At 43.0% G+C, this 22,425-nt stretch overlaps 1 protein-coding gene across 2 annotated transcripts in view; it reads left to right on the top strand.

Moving 5' to 3' along the window:
* The window catches only part of LOC117360104 (steroidogenic acute regulatory protein, mitochondrial-like), a 77,888-nt gene that overhangs the window by 10,099 nt on the left and 45,364 nt on the right, over positions 1-22,425 (top strand). Inside the window, exons 2-4 of one of the 2 annotated variants that reach the window (XM_033943773.1) lie at positions 9,301-9,473; positions 14,886-15,008; positions 20,911-21,053. In XM_033943773.1, the coding sequence (XP_033799664.1) occupies positions 9,410-9,473; positions 14,886-15,008; positions 20,911-21,053 (330 nt within the window). In that variant the 5' untranslated portion in view covers positions 9,301-9,409. Of the gene's footprint in view, positions 1-9,175; positions 9,474-14,885; positions 15,009-20,910; positions 21,054-22,425 lie in introns of those variants that run through there. The other variant, XM_033943774.1, reaches the window with a different exon arrangement.

The raw sequence follows: 22,425 nt of genomic DNA, 5'->3' as shown, positions 1-22,425 counted from the left end.
TTAAGGCAGGTGGCAACTTGGATATTGGACACTTGCAGCTGCCCCAATGTTAATACTACCATAGAGGGTCAGGATAAATTAACTTTGATTGATGCAGGGGCCAGAATCAGTTTTACAGATAGAGCGCCTCCTACTGGAGATCAGAAATATTTGGAAATGTATGAGATTCAGGGTATAAATGATACAGCTTCAAAGTGCATGTCTATCCCTGCAGAAAATGAACAAATGAAAGACATTGTAGAAACTACTGCTAACATAAGTGAGAATGCAGAGACAGAAATAATGGATGTGGCTGGTCTTGCATTGTGGCAGGACATAGGAATTCCAGTTCATGAGGTTATTCCTGCGTAGTTAGCCATGCAGTGTAGCATGCCAGTGCAGCAGCATGACCTTAGTGTTACTCACTCAAAGGTTGCACATGTTTCAGTTTAGGCACAAGAGAAGCTAGATTGTGGGAAAAGGCACACTGAACTTTTGTTAACAGAACTGGTGGTGCCTAAGATTGAGGAGAGGGGTCCGAGTGGACCTATCTCTTCAGCATGTGGCTCTCCAGCCTGGTCATTTGCTAAACCAGGGGGCTCCAGTAGGATCACTATAGACTCTCGGGCCTTAAATAAGGTTTCAAAGTCTGTAGCACAAGTGGCAGCATCTTACTCTGAAATTTAACCCCAAATGTGCATTTTTCTCTGTCCTAGACCTATCTAATGATTTTTGGAAATCTGCCTCTGAATGCCAGGACACACAGTGCAGACAAAAAAAGATGCATCTAGCCTGCACCTGACCTCTCCACAGCAGTGCCCATTCCTCAGAGTGTAGTGGAACCCAGGTGGCAGACATGGTCCAGGTCGGCTTGAATGGAACATGGACAAATTTTGTTCTAAGGGACCTTGAGGATGTTATTGATTTTAAAATGTTTCTTCTTTTTCTTAGCAGCCAGTTAGAATATATACCTAGCTATCCCAGACAAGTTTTGGCACAGAGATATTTTTAATGTATTCCAAGGATCTTCTTTATCACTGCAGAGATAGAGACACTCTAAAAGGGACATTAATTTTATGCTTTTTCTGATTATGAGATAGTTATGCTATGCATTATTTGTACATATACTTTACTTATGTGTGCCTCTTTGTTATGTTTTGTTTTGTTTTTTTTGTATAAAAGTGTATTTATTTGCAGAGTTAAGTTCAGACCTGAATCCTTGACAGATGGAAGAACAGTTTCAAGCCTAAAACTTTGTGTTTTCTGTTGTGTCTGTGCCATGTGGTCTGTTTAGTTTGTTTTAGTTTATAGGGTACCCCAGGATACATAACATTGGCCATTTCTAAAGTTCTTTTCTGACTTTTTACTATCCAAATTGTGCAATATTTTATGCAATGTTTATTCCATGGTGCTCACTAGATATGATCAATTCAGTACACATTTCTGACAAAATTTTTTAAAAATACAATCAGTACATAATTATGGTTCTCTCTGAGGTACAATAATAGTTGTGTGCAGCACATAAAAACATATCTTTTTGGAATGTCTGATTAAGTGCCTGAATATTGTCTCTCTCTCTTGCCATACCTATATCCAGTAAATGGATTAATATTGTCACATGTTGCCACACTCAGTACGGGCAACATGGTTTCTCTCTCTTTTTCTATCTCTTATTTGGATCACACTGGGGTTCAGCCGCTGGATGGCACCTGGACTCCTTCCAAGCTGGTGGGTCAGACCAGTGGTCCATTGTGCCCTGTATGTGCAGTTTAAAGAGACTGTCAGACTTCCTCACACATGCTGTAAAGAGACTGTCAGCTCCTACTGGACTAATTCATCTTCCTGCACCTTGACTGCAAAGATCTCCTACTTCTCTACTTCCTCACATGCTGTATCACCTCAGAGCTGGACACTTTTGTTTTCACCTATTCTTTCCACAAAATGTTTCCTGTTCATTGGATCCCTGGATACATGACAGCCACCTTCCTTAGAACACTTTGCTGTACAGTTAAAGCTCTTTACTGAGCAATACCTTGTGAAGTCATTCACCTCTGTCCTCCATCACAATTAATGGGACAACCTATTCCAACTAATGATTCTATGGACTTTCCAGACTTTACGAATTGCACAAACTGTTGAAAATTTGCTACGAGATGCTTTTGTCTCAGTTAGAAAACTTTTATTTGGGTAGAAAACTACTGCAAATCATGTCTTTAATGTTTTAATTCACCCCGTTGATAATTATTGTACAAATTTATGGTATGTATTATTATGATTTTCCTTTGCTGTAAAATGAAACACATGTACATTTCTTTACACCCACAAAGTTCCCCCTACCTTTTAAGATGGTTATACATGAATTTCCAGTATCTTCTCTGACACTTGCTAATATGATTCTAATTTGATTAATTTGGCATGGTCTATTGCAATGCATACGAGGGTCAGACATAATATATGATCTCGTCCCATACCCATACTCATGGCATCTGGGTACCTTTAAGCCTGAACCTCCTGAGAATACTTCCTGCATCCCTTATGCACTGTTCATTCGCTCAAAGATGGGTACAACCTAAGCCAGAGGTCTGAACTCATAATGGGAATTGTTTATCTTCACAGCTTGGAGATTGTGCAGGACAAGGGCACATGCCGATATAATGTTGGAGGTAAGAGAGGCATCTGCGAAGGGCAAACTGGCTGTTTACAAAACAGTTACAGAAGTGTATGCCATATAGAAGGGTACTGCAAGCTGCTAGCAGCCAGCATTTTTGGTTGGCCTAACCAATGTCAGCAGAGGCCTATGAGACATTATATCAATCTGACTCTGGAATGTTGATGCAGATGGACCCTAAATGCTCCTGTACAGAATTCACATACTTGAATGGGACAAAGAAGCATGAGACTAATCCCATCTACCATTCCTGCAAGTGTCACACTTCTTTATCAATTTTATTACTAACCTTTTTTAATTGTGGCCTCACCTGGTGCACTTATAAACAAATACTATACTAGAAAAAATATTGCTCCCACTTATCTAGAGAAGTGTATTCACTCTGTGACTTCTTATTCTACGGGAAAAGGCCTCAGATATGGAGCCTACGCACAGTCATAGACTGAATAAATCGGCATAGTTGCCACGCTCCTTGCTCCAGTCATCGGCCATAAAAACCCGTTAACTTTAAGGAATTAGTTATTGAAGCTCAACTTTTTCCAACTTCTTAAAAAGTATATTTTTTTTGTATTTTTTTACTTTTTATATTTCTAACTTTTTATAACATTCTATTTTGTTTATATAGCTTCATAGTTTCATTTATATAGCTTCATACTAGTTTATCACTTGCTTCATGCACAACTCTATTTCCACTGAAAAAAGTGACTAATTTGTTACTTAGCTTTAACACAGTGTTTGGTCTCAAGAACGCCTCTATAAACAAACCACTACCACAGTATGAATTACCTCCTATCAATCTATTGCAGTCTCCTGAGATTCAAGGGTGGAATGTGCAGCCATTTCTCCAGAAGCTGGCTTGTGGAATTTGGTATACGTGACAAAGGGAGAGTCCTGTGATTGACCCGGTCCATCGGCTGCCTGAAAAGGGGGATTTCCCGGCTGTGAGGGGCAGTATTGCCTCGATCATGGTGAAGTTGTTATCATTTGAGTTTTGTATATTACTGCTATGCAAGTTATGTAACGATTAAATTAGTATAATAAGCATGATCTTGTGTATGTCTCTTTGTATGCCGTGAAGTGCTGACTACCTAACGAACTTGGCATTACACCATTGCTTGATAAAAGGAGCCCTAATTCACTTCACTCATTATTTCCATTGCTAGATCCTTTATAAATCCTCTATAATAAAACCCTAAGCACATGCGTGTTTATGGTTTTGTGATCCCTGCCATCGTGCTGTCTGCCTCCATGCCGAATTCAATTTGCAGTGCATGGGGCGGCTTGCGGCTCATGGAGAGATTTGAGCGTTGGTGGCGGTTTGACTCCTGCGCCGCCGCTGCTGGGATGCCTCTTCTCACCCCCAGACCAGCAAACACAGCAGCTGCAGGGCATTTGCTAGGCAGGCCCACTTCGATAATGCGAGGTGGGCCGGCCTAGCAAAAGCCCTGAGGTTGCCCGGGCTAGCGGATGTTGGACAGGGGAAGCAGGGAAAGGAGAAGGGGTACTACTGGACAGGCGGATTAGGTAAGGGGGGAAAGGTAAAAGGAAGGGAGAAGGCCTACTGCTGGACAGGGGGAGCAGGGAAGAAGTGCTGCTGGACAGAGGAGAGGTAAAAGGAAGGGAGAAGGCCTACTGCTAGACAGGGGGAGCAGCAAAGGGGTGATGGTGGACAGCCGAGAAAAGAGAGAGACAGAAAGACAGACAGACAGAAAGCAGCCAAGAAGAGAGAGAGAAAGAAAGACACACATACATACACATCTATTCTAGCACCCGTTAATGTAACAGGCTTAAAGACTAGTGTGCTATAAAGCAGCAGTCCAATTACAAATCCTTGGGGAATCCCATTATTTACAATTTTCCACTGAGAATATTAACCATTTAACCCTACATTCTGTTTTCTGTCTTTTAACCAGTTCTTAATCCACATTAGGACATTGCCTCTTATCCCATGACTTTCTAATTTCCTCAGAAGTCATTCATGAATTACTTTATCAAATACCTTCTGAAAATCCAGATACACAATATCAACCAGCTCACTGTTATCCAAAAGTTTATTCATCCCTTCAAATAAATGTAGCAGATTTTGTGAGGCATGATTTTCCTTGGCTAAATTCATGATGGCATTGTCCCATCAATCCTTGCCTATCTATACTGCATGCTCTGTATTTTTATTCTTTATGATAGTAATATTTAACATTTTGCCCAGTACCAATGTTGCAAGGTTTAGGTGTGGGAAGAAGTAGGAGGAAAAGTAATTGATATATTGGAAAGCTCTTGTTTTGGATCTCAGAACTCATTTAAATCTTTAGCCAAGACAAAGAAACTTTTTTTTTTTTTTTTTTTTTAGAGGTTACCACTGACTGGAGATGCAGCTTCTAGCAAAAAGCTGATATAGCAGGAGTCTCTTTCCATCTCCAACTAATAATAAACTTGATCTACGTACTGCTGTTGGGTCATACATTCACTCAGAACACTGAAGCAGTGAACAAACACATAAAGTGGAGAAAAACAGACTTTGATATGTGTGGCTACTCTATTACAATGAATCTTATACAGCCCATATCACCATAGGTCTGAAAAAAAAATCTCCACATAACATGTACAATAACTCACATTCAATTTTTCTTTGTTTGGATACCTTAATTTCACTTAGGGGAAAATTCTGAATAGGACGCTGGTCTCAGCTGCTGCCTAAAATTGAATGTGAGTTATTGTACATGTTATGTGGAGTTTTTTCAGACCTTTGGTGAATTTTGAAAGGACTGCCTGCTTAGCTGGATGGCCAGAGGCCACGTGGACTACATATCTAGGAAACCTGCTAACTGTGAGCAGTCAAATCACTTTCCAGAGTGATGGCCATGCTCCCTATAAAGATGTTAATGCAGCCATGTTTTAATGGGCAGTGACGGAATTCAAAATTGGGTGGGATGAACCCAGAGGATCCTTATATAGCAAGCCAGGATACACCCAGCCAGTCAGATTCTTACCCACAATGAATATTGTGGCCGGGCCAGGCCCCAGGTGAATAGGAAACCCCAGCTTGGACCACACGGAAGATTTTTGATGTGCCTTTTATATGGCTGGTAGAAGAAAAATCCAGAGTCTGTATTTCTTGTAAACAAAACTTCACCGGGTTTAATGTTTGTAACAGAAAAATTCCATGGCGTTTTATAATCTCTGGCACTACAGTTTATTTCACCACACTCCAGGTTCTGCTCCCTGTGAATCAGTTCATGGACTGGACAGTCCTTTCCATCATATCACAACCAAAAATCAAAATGTACTTTCCAGACTCTTGTCTTCTTAAGCTCCCCCTTTATTGAGGCTGCTGGCTGCTCCTAGCTACAGTTCTGCCAGCACTATTTGGGCACTGCCGGTGCCTGCACTTCCCTACGCTATAGTATAAGAAAAAAAGCCCTTCTTTTGGCTTTTATTATTATTAGCAATTTGTCCCACTAAGGACTTTCATAGCCTGCACTGCAATCTGTGTGGAAGCAAGCCTCCCTTTTGTATCCAGGTGTTCAGACCCTCCCAACATGCCACCACAGCCCTAGAGCTTTTGTTACCCAGGGACCTTGCCTGGTAATATGGCTTTTAAGCCTGGTTCAAGCAGACAGCCTCTGCTGTTTCTATGGCATTAATTGATCACAGGCTTCTCTGGGCAGTCTTTATTTTAGAAGGAAGAATGTCACAACTTATAACTTTTAAATCAGGTTTCCATACATTCCTCTGGTACACTTAACTCTGCTTCAGTCTCATTGCACCACCCCCACCTTGGGTCACTGGGGCTATAGTCATTGTCTTCTGTCTCCATAAATTCCCCTGCTTCACTCTCCACCTCCCATCTCCCTCTCTGGGTGTTTGGGAAAGTTTCCTGGCCAGGTCCTTCTCCATCTGAAAGAACCTCTAGCCATACCCCTTAGGCTCCCCTGGGAATTCACAGTACCTAGCTGGCTGCTGGATTCCTCTCCCTGCTTGTTGATCTGGTGCAATCACACATTCCTAGGGGTTTGCAAAGGTGGTTGGGCTGCTCTCCTTGTGCTGCACTCTGCTTCCCCTGTTAGAGTCAGCTGGGGTTAATTTATTCACCTGCCTTCCTCCTGCTTGAGGCTTAGGTGACTGTAGAACCTCCTGACAAACTCCACCCCCTTCTGTGTTGACTCTCCTTTTCTCCTTAGAGTAGGGAAAGGAATAATAGGGGATAGATAGTGTTTTGTGTGCCCTCCCTGCCTGAATTTCTGGTTGGGAAATCCCCTGCCTTTTCTCTTTCTTTCTGTACTAAATTAGGGCTTTTAGGAGGGTGTACAGGCTTTATTTTAGGGATTGCAGGTTTGAGGGCTGTATTTTTGACTGGACTAGCAGTTTTTTTAGCCGTGACAGGAACTTCCCTGTCACAATATGCATGAGGTAGATTTGCACACAATGAGGGGTGGTACATGAAAATCTACTTCATGCATATTCTTTGCAGATATCCTGAAAATCTGACTGGCTGGGTGTATCCTGAGGACTGGTTTGAGAACCTCTGCTGTATAGAAAGGATGAAATCAAAGCCAAATTTAAATGACCTTCAACTTTTAAACAGGACATAGAGGAGTATAACCTGCATGAAGCAGCAGATACAGCTCCGGCCACCTTTATATGCTGTCATATACTATGTCACTATGGAACAAGTTGTGTGTTGGAGTGTGGTTGACACTGAAATTTGTTCTATTTGATGCTGGATTATAGAGAATAAAATGCATGCGCACTCTTACCGCATGTTCTGTGATCCGTATGTCCGTGGCTGGTAAGAGTGTGCATGCGCGCTTACAACGACCCCATACTCGCGGAAGCAGAACCCAAACTGAATCACAACGACCCCACGCTCGCGGCAGCAGAACCCAAAGTGAATTGCGGATCCAAACAGCCCTGGCAGCTGAACTAAATAGCGGCCCCACACACTACTCCCGCCCTTACAACGGTTCCCCCCAAAGCGAAATGTGATGGCAGCTGACCACAAAGTGAATTGCGCTTCCACACACTACTCCCCAGGACTGTCTAATGCAGCAATGCTGTGGCAATTACGGGGTTAAGTGCCCACGTTTCAGCGCTGATTTTAAGGGAGGTTTGGGGAAGCGTTTGCAACTTCTGCCGGCAGTGCCGGAGCTCGGGCCTGTCACCCTCACCTAAGCGCTTCCCAGCACCTGTCTGTACTCGCCCACAGTAGTAGCAGGGCCATCGTCAAAGGGAGCACAAAACATGGTAGAAATTAAGAGTAATCAACAATTCCTCTTGCTTCTCACCTCAGAGTTCAGGCTCACGGTTGATAACGAAAAGGCGGAGCACGAGTTTGGGGCATTAGCGAGCACCCTGCCATGGAAACCCCGCTTGAGTCAAGTAGAACCCTTAGACTGGAGGAGAAAAAATCTCAAAAGGTACAAAAAATCTCCCCCACCCCCAAAAAAGATGTTAACAGAATAGGAGGGAAGAGACAACTGGAACTAACCGCCTTAATAAGTGATTAAATGTGTTATAGTGAAGGAAAGCCCTCAGTCACACAGCTAACCTGGGGAAAAGTAAGAAAACAACTGTACCCTTGGGGTTTTCTTACTTTTCCCAGGTTAGCTGTGTGACTGAGGGCTTTCCTTCACTATAACATTGGACTTCATTTTATCACTTATTACAGCGATTAGTTCCAGTTGTCTTTTCCCTCCTATTCTGTTAACATCTTTTTTTGGGGTGGGGGAGACTTTTTGTACCTATGGAAACCCAGCTGGCATAACAAAAATGATGCAGTCGCAAGGGTCAGTGAAAGGGGATCAGGGGCATAGCAGGGGCTTAGAGGGCAAGAGAGCTGCAGTTGGAGAGACTGAGGAAGGGAATGTTCAGATAAAGAAGAACTGAGACTGGAGAAGGAATAAAAATTAAAAAAAATAAAAAAAAAAAGGAAGAGACACCTACAGGGAAACACAGGATCAGGAGCATACAGAGAAAACAGGAGAACGTAGAGGTTTGCAGGAATCAGGAGCATATAGATAAAGGAGAGCAGAGACCCCTGCAAGAAGAGAAAAAGAGACTGGGAATGATAAAGAGCAGAGATGCTTGCAGGGAGAAAAAGCGAGGCAGTAATGTTGCAGCTGGAGAGTGCAGAATGAGGAAGAAAGCAGAGACAGTGCTACACAGGGAAATGGAGGGGAGAGAGACAGAAAGAAAAAGACAGACAGACATATATTCTAGCACCCGTTAATGTAATGGGCTTAACGACTAGTAGAGAATAACATGGTGACAAAATTCATCATTGTTTCCGTCTCCGCAGGAAACAATCCCGTGTCATTCTGTAGTGTCTATCTCAACCTCAGTCCTTCTACACCAGCATTCTACAATACAAGGCTTGAGGGTCAGTGGTTGTGCCCATTCATACTCTGATTCTTCCCTCTCTCCCTAAAGAATGACTTGGAGATGGTTTCCTGTGGTTATCCGCAGGGATGGGAACGGTGATGAATTTTGTCACCATGCCATTCTCTAGTTGAATGCATGTATATAATGTTATCTGTGGTGAGTCAGTTTTGGAGCTGATGATATGTTTCTTGTGTCTGTATATCTCTGCATGGACTACCCCTCCCTGCTCTGCTTTTGCTGTCCTTGGCTCCCTGCCATTCCCAACTCCTATCTAGCATGACACCGCCTAGCATCAGGTGCTGGCCTTCATCATCCTTATAAAGACAGATATTTTCAGTGAGGACGGCTCTGGCGCTGAGCTCAGAAGGCTGCTTCTGTCCCACCATGCTGCCAGCAACCTTCAAACTGTGCTGTGGAATCTCCCATGAACACCTCCGACAGGTGACAGGTAAAGCCAGAATGGATTTCCTTTTCATTTACAACTGCAAGCTACTTATTTGTTCAAGCTTTTTTTAAGTGAATGCATAACAGTGGTTTGAACAAGTAAATGGTATATTAAAGTGAAGAAAGACGGTACTCAAGAACAGTTTGAATGCATTCATATTGTGACTATTGTATTTCTGTATTTTCCTCTACTTAATGTATGTCTTTTTATTTTATGATTTTATTATGCATGGAAACCTGTAATCCGCCTTGGATAAAGGCAGATTAAAAATGTTTTAAATAAATAAGATTAAGCTCTGCTCATGTTTATGTTTGCATTCCTGACCCATTCAATCGTTTGAGGTCATATTTTGTTGCTTTGTTTTGGTTCCTTATTTGAGGGTAGAATGTTATTTGTTGTAACTGTGTAAGTAATACCGGCTGCTGTGGTGCTGCTGTACCTAGAATTCCATTACACCTGGCGGAATTCTGCGAGTGCAGAATTCCTCACCACTCAGCTAGTTACTTTCTCCTCTAGTGCCAACTGTTTATATGAATTGTGATCTCGCACATGCAGAATTCTACCTCGTACTTACAACTGATAAGTTCCCCTGGTACAGGCAAGAGCAGGCACAGGAGATCCCTTTGAAATCAATTCTGACAGTTGTCCAACAGGGTATTTATGATACCTTGCCAGACTAATTAGCTAAGTGCTTGATATTATATGGACCATCCAGAGCAGGGGTGCCCACACTTTTTTGGCTTGTGAGCTACTTTTAAAATGACCAAGTCAAATTGATCTACCAACAATAAAATTTTTAAAAACACAAAGCACACTGTACGCAGAGAAAATATTAATTATCATTTATATTTGGGGGGGGTTTCAAAGAGATCAAGGCAATGTCACCTCAGTAACAAATATACAAAAATAGATAAATATACCCCCTCCCCTTTTACTAAACCGCGATAGTGTTTTTTAGCACAGGAAGCTGCGCTGCTCTCAATGCTCATAGGCTCTCTGCGCTAAAAACCGCTATTGCGGTTTAGTAAAAGGGGGCCATAGTAAAAAATATATACAGCAGATATAAATTCTCAAAACGGACACATTTTGATCACTAAATTGAAAAAAATCATTTTTCCTACCTTTTTGTCTGGTGATTTCATGAGTCTCTGGTTCCACTTCCTTCTCCTGTAAAGTCAATATTTATTTATTTCTGCCTTTCATTCTCTCTCCCCCCGGCCCCCCTCTTTCTTTCTCCCTTTCTTTCTCTCTCTCTCCCCCTGCCCCCCTCTTTATTTCTGCCTTTCTTTCTCTCTCTCCCTGCCCCCCAAGCCTTTGTGCCAATTTCTCCACTTCCCCGATTCTTTCCCTACCCCCACCCCCAAGTCACCAATGCGAGTTCTCCCTGCTGCTTTCCAAAGCCAGGCCTGGCGTGTACAAGCGGCGGGCCCACAAGACTTCACTTCCAACGTCAATTCTAACGTCAAGGAGGAAGTTCCAGGCCTGCCAGGCAGCGATTGGCTGGCCCAGAACTCCCTCTCCGACGTCAGAATTGATATCGGAGGTGAGGTTTAGTAAGTCCGGCGCTTGTACGCGCCAGGCCTGGCTTGGGGAAGCAGCAGGGAGAAAATGATCACAAAGGCAACGCGATCGACTCGCGTTGCCTTTGCGATCGACCTTTTGGGCACCCCTGATCCAGAGCATTGCGATCTAAGAACTGTTTGTTACTTGACACATGTAAAAGCGATACAATGCATTATGTGAAGACCACTAAATCTTATTTCTCCATTGCCGACCCTGCTTTATGGAATGCTTTGACAGGAATTTTGAGATTCTGTGGAAGTTTGTTACATTTTAGAAAATTATTGAAGACTTACCTCTTTGCACAAGCATTTTTTTGCTAGTGGTATTTTCCCTTGGTTGCGATGATATAACTTTCTTTTCTGATAGATATGACAAGATATACCCCTATTTTAACTTTGTTTTATTTATTTAGTTTTGTTGTTTAGATATTTGTAGACATGTATGTCTTTGAGGCTGTGTATGTCAATTGTGAGCCGCTTTGGTTAAAAGCGGCTTAGAAATGTTTAAAATAAATAAATGGGCTGCCTGAGGTTGTAAAGGGAATTTTGTAAGTTGGTAACTAAACAGGCACCGATAGTGTGTGTATGCCACAGAATTTCAGCACTTACAAGGCTGCTAACAAATCAAAGCTAGATGCTATTCGGTACCTGGTGCACATAAGTCACTTAAGGGGAAATTCTACCCTGTTTTCCCCACAATAAGACCTATCCTGAAAATAAGCCCTAGCATGATTTTTAGAGATGCTCCTAATATAAGCCCTACCCCAAAAATAAATCCTAGTTAAGATCAACCCCGAATGTCCCCGACATTCCCTGACTCCATCCCTGCCCGATTCACTGGAAAAAAAATCCGACACACTGATTCAGCAACACCTACCCCGGTGAAACCTGTCATACCTCCGCTCTGAGGCCTCCTAAAGCAGCAGCTCTGAACAGTCTGCTTCATGGCCTTCCCAGCCGGGGCCTTCCCTCTGCCTGCATCACTGATATCAAAGCAGCCCGTTCAGAGTGCTTCTGCTGCCGCTGCTGCTGTTTTTGAAGGCCTTGGAATGGAGGTATGTCAGTCTCACAGTGGGAGGGTCGGTGGGGTTCTGCTGCACAGGGGGATGGAAGGGAGGGATAGAAAGATGCTGCACAAGGGAATGGGGAAGAGGGGAAGATGCTGCACATGGGGGGAGGGGGAGGAAAGAGGAAGAATTGGAGTGGAAGAGAGGAAGGGAGAGATGATTGTTGTACATGAAAAAAAATGACATTCCCCCGAAAATAAGCCCTAATGTGTTTTTGACCCACAATTAATATGACACTGTCTTATTTTGGGGGAAGCACGGTATATATGGCACTGAAAGTTAGGCGTGAAAAAGCGTTCTGACGTGAGACATTGAAATGGGGCAAAAATAGGGAATCCATGTGAAAACGGTGCACCGACAATTGCGTGCAGGACAATCACACGCTGACAAGTGCGCGCATAACAATTGCAGCGCGTTGAAACATTCACTTGCTATCTAGTGTTAGGGTAAGATTTACATGATGATTATGGGAACCCTTTACAGGTAACCCTCAAAAATACAAAATTGTCAGGTCGGATCACCCCCCATTCACCCCCCCCCATGTACGCAAATGTTGGGGCACAATTGTCAGCGCGCATTTGACAGGTCACGGTGAAAACATATGTGCCCGTTTATAGAATAGTATGTACACATTTCCTTGTGAGTCTGCAAAGGGAGCATAGCCATGGAAAGGCCATGGGCAGGTGAGGGGCATTCTTTTAAAATGCGCACATATTGTAGAACCAGAATTTACACCTGGTTTCAGATGGTGTAACCAGTAGCATAGTAAGGGGGTGGGGGGCAGACCGCCCCGTGTGCCATTTTCTGGGGGCACTGGAGCTTCTCCTCCTCTCCACCCTCACCTCCCACCCACGTGTACCTCCTTAAACGTTTGCTGGAACAAGCGACATCTTCCACTTGCTGCTCGTGCTGGCCTCGGAACCAGGACGTGACATCAGAAGGGAGCCATAGCCAGCACAAGCCGCAGGTGGAAGATGCTGCTTGTGGTGACGAACATTTAAGGAGGTACAAGGGGGAAAGTGGAAACTCCAGCGCCCCCTCCCCGAATATTTCAAGAGTTACGGGTGGAGCGGAGGGGATGCTCCAGTGATGGAAAGAATATGGGGATGCTCCAGTGGCAGAATACATGGGGGGGGAGCATGCACGGCACAGCGATGCAAGGTGTCACCACCCCCGGCGGCAACCTCCCTCACTATGCCACTGGGTGTAACTCCTTGTGTCCAAAGTTGAGCTCAGAACACCCATTATAGAATACCGTTCAGCACCGATTTTTTTATCAGTGCCGAATTCTGAATGGAATTTTTCCCTTAGCACATAAATAAGAATTCTAAGAGCAGTGTCGGAGCATTTAGCACTTCGGGCTGCAGTAGAAACCTCAACTGCAGCTTAGCAAAAGGAGGGAAGAAAATAAAATAAAATATAAGGGTAAACAATTGCCCAAGGCCATAGGAGGCACCAGTGGGATTTGAACTCTGGTCTCCTCTGCTTTACTGCCATCAAGGGGTGCTAACCAGGGGCATAGCGAGGGAGAGAGGCACCTGGGGTGGTGGCCCCCTCCTCCGCCCGCTTCTCTTCCCCCCATCCCTACATGCTCCTTCCCCACCCATCCCCCACTGCCATGTGCACGCGCCACTTCCTTTCCCCTGTATCTCTGTAACATTTCTGGCACGAGCAGCAACCCCCAACCTGCTGTTGAGCTCTCCCGCTGATGTTGCTTCCTAGGCACAGGTCCAGGAAGTGATGTCAGAAGAACAGCTAATGCAGGCATGACAGCAGGTTGGGGTTGCTCATGTCAGGAATGCTACAGAGGTATGGGGGAAGGAAAGTGGCGTGCACGCACAGCAGTGGGGGGCGGTGAAGGAGTGGGGGCAGAGAGGTAACCCTAGCTCTTCAGAGCAGGGACTGTCTATTAAATTTCAAAATGTACATCGCTGCATATGCCTTTCAGCGCTATATACTGAAAGTGATAAATAGTACCCTTTCCCCTCCCGGTTCGCGGTTTTAGGACTCGTGATTTCGATTATTCGTGACTTCCTAAAACCAGAATCACCCCACCTCCCTCCTGCCTCCCAGACCTCCCCGGACCTTACCTGGTGGTCTAGCGGTCTTTCGGGGCAGGAATGATTTTCCTACGCTCTTGTCCCATGCAGATCACTCATCCAAATGGCTGCCATGAATTCACGTTGTAGTCTCAAGAATTTTTTAAAATATTGTGTCAGATTATTTGCTGTATTCAGTGTCTGATTTAAAAGCATGTATGAACTGTTTACGTGGAATTTCTAAAAATTTTAACGTTTCAGAAAATGCCATTGAAAAAATAACAACAAAGGAGTAATTGATAAGCCCCCTCACCACTCCTCCCCGTCATCTGTGAGATACATAAAGCTACAATAAGTCTGGAGGAATGAAATGCTTAGGTCAGGGCTTCCCAAACCAGTCTTGGGCACCCCATAACCAGTTTGAGTTTTATCTACAATGAATATGCGTGAGGTAATTTTGCATATACTGGCTTCACAATGCATGCAAGTTAGCTTGTGGATATCCTAACAGCCCATCTGGCCGCAGGGTATCTTGCTTAGATATTGTTGGGTTTGCCTTTTTCCTCTTTTACTTTGTCTCACAGTACCTCAGAACTGCTAGAATATTTTGATCCATTTTCCCCATTCATTTTTCAGTTCAAGAACTTGTTGAAAGTTTGTCGGTAGAGGAGCAGGGTGTATAATATTAATAGACAGCTGAATGAGTACATGCCAGTGTTAAAGCCTGTTTTGTGCATGTTTCTTCAGGTTTGAAAAGAACAGCCGTGGCAGTTCTAGGACAGAATATGACCAAGCTCATGTTCAAGGAATCCCACTGTCTCTTTCCTGACATCCTGCATCACATTCAGAAGATAGTGCGTAAAGATATTGGTAAGTTCTCAGATTTTTGCAGATTCCTGGTTCTGAACGAGTTTAACCACAGGTTTACCTCTAGAAACTGATGTGTGCATCCTGCAGGGCTTGCATTTTTCAAGTACTGATGTATGTAGTACAGGGCTTCCCAAACCTATCGTGGAAATACCACAGTCAGTTGGGTTTTCGGGATATCCACAGTAAATGTGGAACCCCAGTATATATAAATTTCTTAGCCATATTCATGAAAACTTGATTGGATGCTGGGTCTAGGAAGTCCTGATGTAGGGCCCTATGTAGGGTTACCATACATCTGGGAAACCCTGCTAAGCTAACTGATTTCACCACATTCTGCGGTGAAGAATTCTAGAGTTTAATTACACGTTATATGAAGAAATATTTTCTCTGGTTTGTTTTAAATCTATTACTTAGTAGCTTCATCGCATGCCCCCTAGTTCTAGTATTTTGGGGAAAGAATTCACATCTACCCTTTCCACTCCACTCAGTATTTTGTAGACCCAGTGATGTAGTAAGGGGAAATGAGCAGCCAAGTTTGCTAATAGGTGGGGAAAGTGTATATGAATGATGGCACATGACGCAAAAAGTTTAAAAAATGTATTATTTTTATTTATTTCCATAACATCCATCAAAAGATTATTTGCATCATCGGAAAATCTTTACAGATGACAAATGCTGGCATTTCTGGCAAAGATCTCAACCTATAATTCGTTGCTCACCAATATATATTTTCTGTCCAATCACCTAATAGAGGCTGTCATTAAGTTTGAACAAAGAAATTATTTTTTGACATTGAAATAAAAGTTTCAGAAATCATATTTTTGTTTACATTAATTTCTAAATATGCATAAACCCGTTATTACATATCCAATACTCTTTTTGTCATTCTCAAAAAGGTGAAATCAAACAGCTTGTCTGTGTTAAAATCAGCCTGCATTTGTTTTCAGCATCTGCTGAAAAGTTTGTGTCCCTGTCAGCACAGAAGAAGATGGAAGGGCTATTCCCCTCACAGAGTAGAGAGAGTTGCTTAGCTTAAAGGTCAGAAAGGTTGAATTCCAGATGTGATACTTTTCAGAATTTCCTCAGGTTTAAAATATATAAAATATGGTTTTCAAAACCAATTCTCACATTTAATATACATTCGTACACATAATCACTCATGGGATCCCATTCACTCAAGACACATATTTCATTCATAAGATACAAATAATTATCTATATTCAAAAATATGAAACCCTATATCTTCCACAAGCCAGACTGAGAGGTCTGGTATTAATTAGAGCCACGAGGCTCAAGGTGGGAAATGCAGAAAGAACAAAGACAGAAAACAAGATGGAGTTCTTAATGCCTCTATGTATGTATTATGTATATCATACCTGATTTCCTCTAAGATTCTGCTCCACCTAACACCTCACACAAATAGTGAATTCCCCTTTTCCTATGCTTTATATCAGTTTCCTGGTCTTTTGTTTATTATCCTGACTTTTTCAACGTTTTAAATGTGTTTGCATGTATATAAGACCCTCTGATCAGGACTAGGAAGGTCTCTGTCATGCCCTGCTAACGCTTCTACGCCATGTGTGCCAACCCAAGCCTCTTCAGGAGGTGGGTGGATTGCCCCAGATGTCTTCTTGGTAGGGGTGCCAGCACCACTCCTCCTCTCAGCCTCCCACTCTTTCCCACTCCTTCCCGCCACATGCGCACTTTCACTCTCCCCCTCCCACTGTATCTCTAGTTCTTCACCGGTGCGAGCAGCAGCTTTAAATAGCTGCTTTTAAAATATGACGTCACATTGGCCTCCAGTCTTCCGGTCCTATGCTGTATTTTAAAGAAAAATTACAAATTACTAACAATAGCTCTGCAAGTTCATTTTTCTATCAGCACTCTGGGATGTATATCATCTGGTCCTGGTGATTTGCTACTGTTCAGTTTGTCAAATTGACATATTACATCATCCAGTGTTACAGAGATTTGTTTGAGTTTCTCTAATTCATCAGAACTGAATACCATTTCAGGCACCAGTAACTCCTCCATGTCTTTCTCAGTAAAGACTAAAGTAAAGACTTCAAGATATCCCAGAAGCTCCCAAAGTTATCCCAAGATATCCCAAAGCTTTTTATACTTTGACCATCTTTGAGTGGGTTCATTTGCGGACTCCTGATGCAGGCTCTACAGCCGAAACATGGTTCAGGTCTGGTTTTATGTTCCACTTCATTTGGTTGTCAATAAAGTATTTTTTGGCTTGAAGGTCTGGTCTTCTCTGCTCTTTTCTGGACTTACCTTATGTTGTTAGATCAGAAGTGGCAATGTGATTGTCTGTGGATGGAATATAGCAAATAAAATATGTTAGTACTAGGAACATGGCCATTTCAATAGCAGGGGCACAATTATGGAATAACTTGGTTGGACAACTGAGATTGATTAATGATCTGCATTGTACAATTCAAGAAGCTTCTAAAAATCTCTTTTTGTAGAAGCTTTTTTTAAAAAGTTTTATAAGTAGCAATTAAGAAACGAAAAAGATGTAGGATGTATTTTTTTATGTGTTTTATATTATACATTTTAATTATGTTTTGTTATACTCTTATATGCACTTTGGAACCTGCTTAGGTTTAAGCGGGCTATAAGTCTTTTTAAGTAAATAAATAATTAGAATACTGGTGATATTCAGCCCAGTACTCAAATAATTAACTAGATAAGGCTAAAACAGCTTTTTTGCTGTCCTAACCTTATCCAGATAGCCACCTGCTTATTTCCACAAGCTGGGTAACTCCTGACTCCGCCCCTGGACCGCTCCGGCACTACCTGAATAGTGCCAGTGTAGTCTGGTTGGATATTCAATGGCACTATCCAAGCATGTGCTGCTAAAGATTCAAGTTTGGCCGAGTCGGCAGGAAAAAAACCTGGGTAGGAGCCTCTCCTGCCCCCATTATTTCCCTTTTAATATTAGGCCCATAGAAAGAGCAGCAGATAAGGAGGAGCACGTGAGCCACACAGTCTCCTTTTACCTGCCCACTGTGCTTCTGCATTGTACCCTCTCTCTTCTCGTGACATTAAGGCCCCTCTGAGTCTATCCCAAGCAATATTCGGGTTCCTAACACTTTCTCTAGAAGCCTGCTCTGGGTGTTCACCTCCCTCTTGGAGTAGTCTCTTTTTTTTTTAGCTCTCATTTCATACAGTTCTGGAATGTGTACTTTAATTTGCCCTACATAATAGTATAGATTGGTCCAGTATTTATCATACTGGGCAATACAATAGTAGCACAACCAATTTTCAGTGCATTTTTCAATGCATGTAACAGTGTACAATAATATTCTTCATAATCATGCTTGGAACTGAATTTATAGAATAACTGAATATTAGCTTGTACAAGATGATGAATATTGAAGACAGCAACAGACGGCTCAGAACTCATGGAATATTATATAAAAGGGCTCAGCTTGCACGGAGGTACAGATGTGCAACATTTTGGATCTGTAGCTCAGCATATAGAGTACGTATGGAAAATACCAGAAAAAGGGCTATATTGGCAGTGTGCCCAGGGTGGTAAGAAGGGGATGACATTTAGTCAAAATGGTTAAAGATGAAGCAGCCTGCAGACTCGATCCTAGCTCTGACTGAGCAGAGATGCCTGCAGTGGTTATTTTGTATTTTTTCTGGTAATTTAACTTATGGATTGATAACAAGAAAGATAAGCAATAGAAGGAAAAACCCCATGCTGGAGAAACCAAAAGAAGTTAGTGAAGAAAAAGTCCAAAGGCAATAGAAATAGGAACCAACAACACTTTATTTTGCTATCAGCTAGTGGTATACATGAGAATGCCCATACATGGGAAGACCTGACATGGCCGTGTTTTGGCAAAGATGGGCCGTGTCAGCTCTTCCCATGTATGGGCATTCTCACGTACACCACTAACTAGCTGGCAGCAAAATAAAATGTTGTTGGTTCTTATTTCCATTGCCTTTGGACTTTTTCTTCATTGCAGTGGCGTACCTAGCATATGTAAAGCAACACTTTCAATTGGTGACTACTATGATTGTAGGACAATGTAGTAATAAAGTTTTGCAGAAAACTATGTGAGACAAGTATCAATTCTAAATTTGCTCAAAAAGAAGGAAAAAGCCTCAGAAAAAGGCCCTCCCACCGCCACAAAGGTGGATATCAAGGTGGTTAGACGGTAACCTCACAGGCAAAACCTTCATTGAAATGAGTGTTTGAGCAGAAAAACTTGTGCTTCACATATACAAATTTGTAGATAGAGGAAAAACCACTTATCTTCAACTGATCGGCACACCGACGGAGGCCAGCGTTTCACCGACAAGCTGCATCAGAGTGTGACCCGACCGATCAGTCTTGAAAGAGCGGAAACTACCGCTTCAGAAGAGTCCAAAAAGATGGCTTCCATCCAAAAAGGAAGCCATCTTTTTGGACTCTTCTGAAGCGGTAGTTTCCGCTCTTTCAAGACTGATCGGTCGGGTCACACCCTGATGCAGCTTGTCGGTGAAACGCTGGCCTCCGTCGGTATGCCGATCAGTTGAAGATAAGTGGTTTTTCCTCTATCTACAAATTTGTATATGTGAAGCACAAGTTTTTCTGCTCAAACACTCATTTCAACGAAGGTTTTGCCTGTGAGGTTACCGTCTAATCACCTTGATATCCACCTTTGTGGCGGTGGGAGGGCCTTTTTCTGAGGCTTTTTCCTTCTTTTTGAGCAAATTTAGAGTTGATACTTGTCTCACATAGTTTTCTGCAAAACTTTATTACTACATTGTCCTACAATCATAGTAGTCACCAATTGAAAGTGTTGCTTTACATACATTGGTTTTCAATACATCTGTGTTTCTGTACCTAGCATATGTGACACCCGGGGCCCATCATTTTTTGACACACACCCTTAGCTATATGAAAACAGGATTTTTAGTAGCAATCCATATATCGCACAAGAAGAGTGTACCTAGGAAAAAGCAACATCTTACATGCTGCAGTGAGCAGTAGAACCTCAAAAGACCCATTATAAAACTAAACAAGCCAGACTAGTACAGATTGATCCTGCACAGTCAATGCAAACAGAGAACCATGTCACACCTTCGCCCAGTATGGAATATGTAATCACACAAAGTACTCCCCCACCCCACCTTTTTACAAAATCGTAGCGCAATTTGTAGCACTGGCCACAGCATAACAGCTTTGAAGCTCATAGAATTCCTATGAGCATCAGAGCTAATATTGTCATGGCTGGCGATAAAAAAAAGCCTGCCTCTGCCCCATCTCTCCTCCCTATTTCCATAAAGTGAGGGCCGTTTTGAGTTCAAAAGGGGGTGAAGGAGAGCCGACAAATATGTTCCTACTTTGGGCCATGACACCAATAACGTTTCACATCATTCATTCCTACCAGAACATCTGGCCTTGATCACCCATGCAGAATACAGGTCAACCCTATGCAAATACAGGAACACAAATTAAAAGTCCTAATATACACAAACAAAACCCTAATGCCAGACTCTGCATGCATGTAGTACAACACCAGAGAAATAGAAACAAATGAATAGGCAGCAGATGTAAATTCTCAAAAGCACCATATTTCAGTCATTAAGTTGAAAATAAAATCATTTTTCCTACCTTTCTTGTCCATCTCTCTCCTTCCTTTTCTCCCTTTTTGTGGTCTAGTATCTCCTCTTCTCTCCTTCTCTTTCCTTCTCCTCTTCCTATTGCCTACCATGGTCTGGCATTTCTGTCCTCCCCTTCCCTTCCCCAGTCATGAGAGCCATACTTCCGATTGGCAATTTTTGGGGAGGCCATGGCCCCTGTGTGCCACCCCACCCCCCACCTCACGTTCTGACACCTATGAGTGGGATTGTTAAATGAAACAGTAGTGGTTTTAATGTCTGTTTTTTATCCTAGGCACAGAACAGGATAGTTACCTTGATAGTCACTGGGTATCCTCCAGTGCGGACCTGGCCTATGTGAAACACGGAGAGGCCACTCTTCAATGTGCTATGGGAATCCTGCAACAACTCGAAGGCTGGAAGGTTGAAGTTCACCAAGTAATTTCTGTCTTTTTTCTTAGTATTGGAAACATTCATGTAAAATGCTGTAGCTCAGAGAATGACCTAGTCGCACATTATAGTTGTTTGGCCTATGTTGGCTCTGGTGCGTGTTCTCCCAGGGGAGCTCAGAACGGTACTTAAGCATTTTTCCCTGTGTGCCCCGGTGGGCTCACAATCTATCTAATGTACCTGGGGCAGTGGAAGATTAAGTGACTTGCCCAGGATCACAAGGAGCAGTGTGGGTTTGAACCCACAACCTCAAGGTGCTGAGGCTGTTGCTTTAACCACTGTGCAACACTCTCCCTGGTGCCCTGGAAGAAAACATTGTTGCCCACCACCCCCATCTCTCAAAGGAATGTGGTACCACTCCATTGGGCTCCATTTCAGAAGACAAGCGACCTCCCTTCAACTTTACTGTGCCACTTTTATTTTCAGTGAAGGAGGTTGTGGCAGGCTGGAAAGATTGGGAGAGACAATAGCCCAGCAAGAGAGGCTGTGGGCTTGCTCTGAAGGAAGCACTTACCTAGTGCTGATGACAGACACAGGATAGTGCAGAAGGGATTTTCCTCTTCCAGCTTGCATGCACTCTCACTCCCCTCTTTCTCGGTATGAGATCCCACTTGGGCTCCTGGCGATGCCACTTGTCACATGTTTCCCTAGGCAACCAAGCTGCTCACCCATAGTTAAGTGACAGATTGACAATAATGCCCTGCAAATATTCAAAGCAGTATAACTGGCCAAAAACAGTTTCTGGACAGTTAAATTGTTTGTTTGGGGATATCTACTGATATTCAGCAGCACTTAACCTGTTAGTGTCCCTGAATATCACCACAAGCCACTAAACTCAAAATCGGCTATTTTGTTGGTAGTCCCTAGGCAGAGTCGGCACTTAACAACCTAAGTTTAGTGGTCAAATTGTACCAAATAAAATTCAGTCCTATCTTTATGCAGTTAAATGAATATTGCACATAACCGCATAAGTCAGTGGTTCCCAAACCCGGTCCTGGAGACACCCCAGTCAGTCAGGTTTTCAGGATATCCACAATGAATAATAATGAGAGAGTTTTGCATGCAGTGGAGGAAGTACAGGCAAAGCTCTCTCATGAATATTCATTGTGGATATTCTGATTCACTCGGGTACATCCAGGACCAGGTTTGGGCATAGTCAACAGAACGCTGTTTTGTTGGGGGGGGGGGGTCCAGGAGCTCTGCCCTAGTGCATGACCTCTCAATAGCTCCCGAGTCCCCCACCCACCTACCTTCTCCCGGCACTTTAGATTTAAAACTTCAGCCGCTGCTGCACGGCATCCACAAGCAGGCCTGCCCTTAGAAGTAGAATGAAGGGTTTCGGGGCAGGCCTGCTGTTTGA

The sequence above is a fragment of the Geotrypetes seraphini genome, chromosome 4, assembly GCF_902459505.1.
Source record: "Geotrypetes seraphini chromosome 4, aGeoSer1.1, whole genome shotgun sequence".
NCBI lineage: Eukaryota > Metazoa > Chordata > Amphibia > Gymnophiona > Dermophiidae > Geotrypetes > Geotrypetes seraphini.
This window is presented reverse-complemented; position numbering and strand designations above follow the sequence as displayed.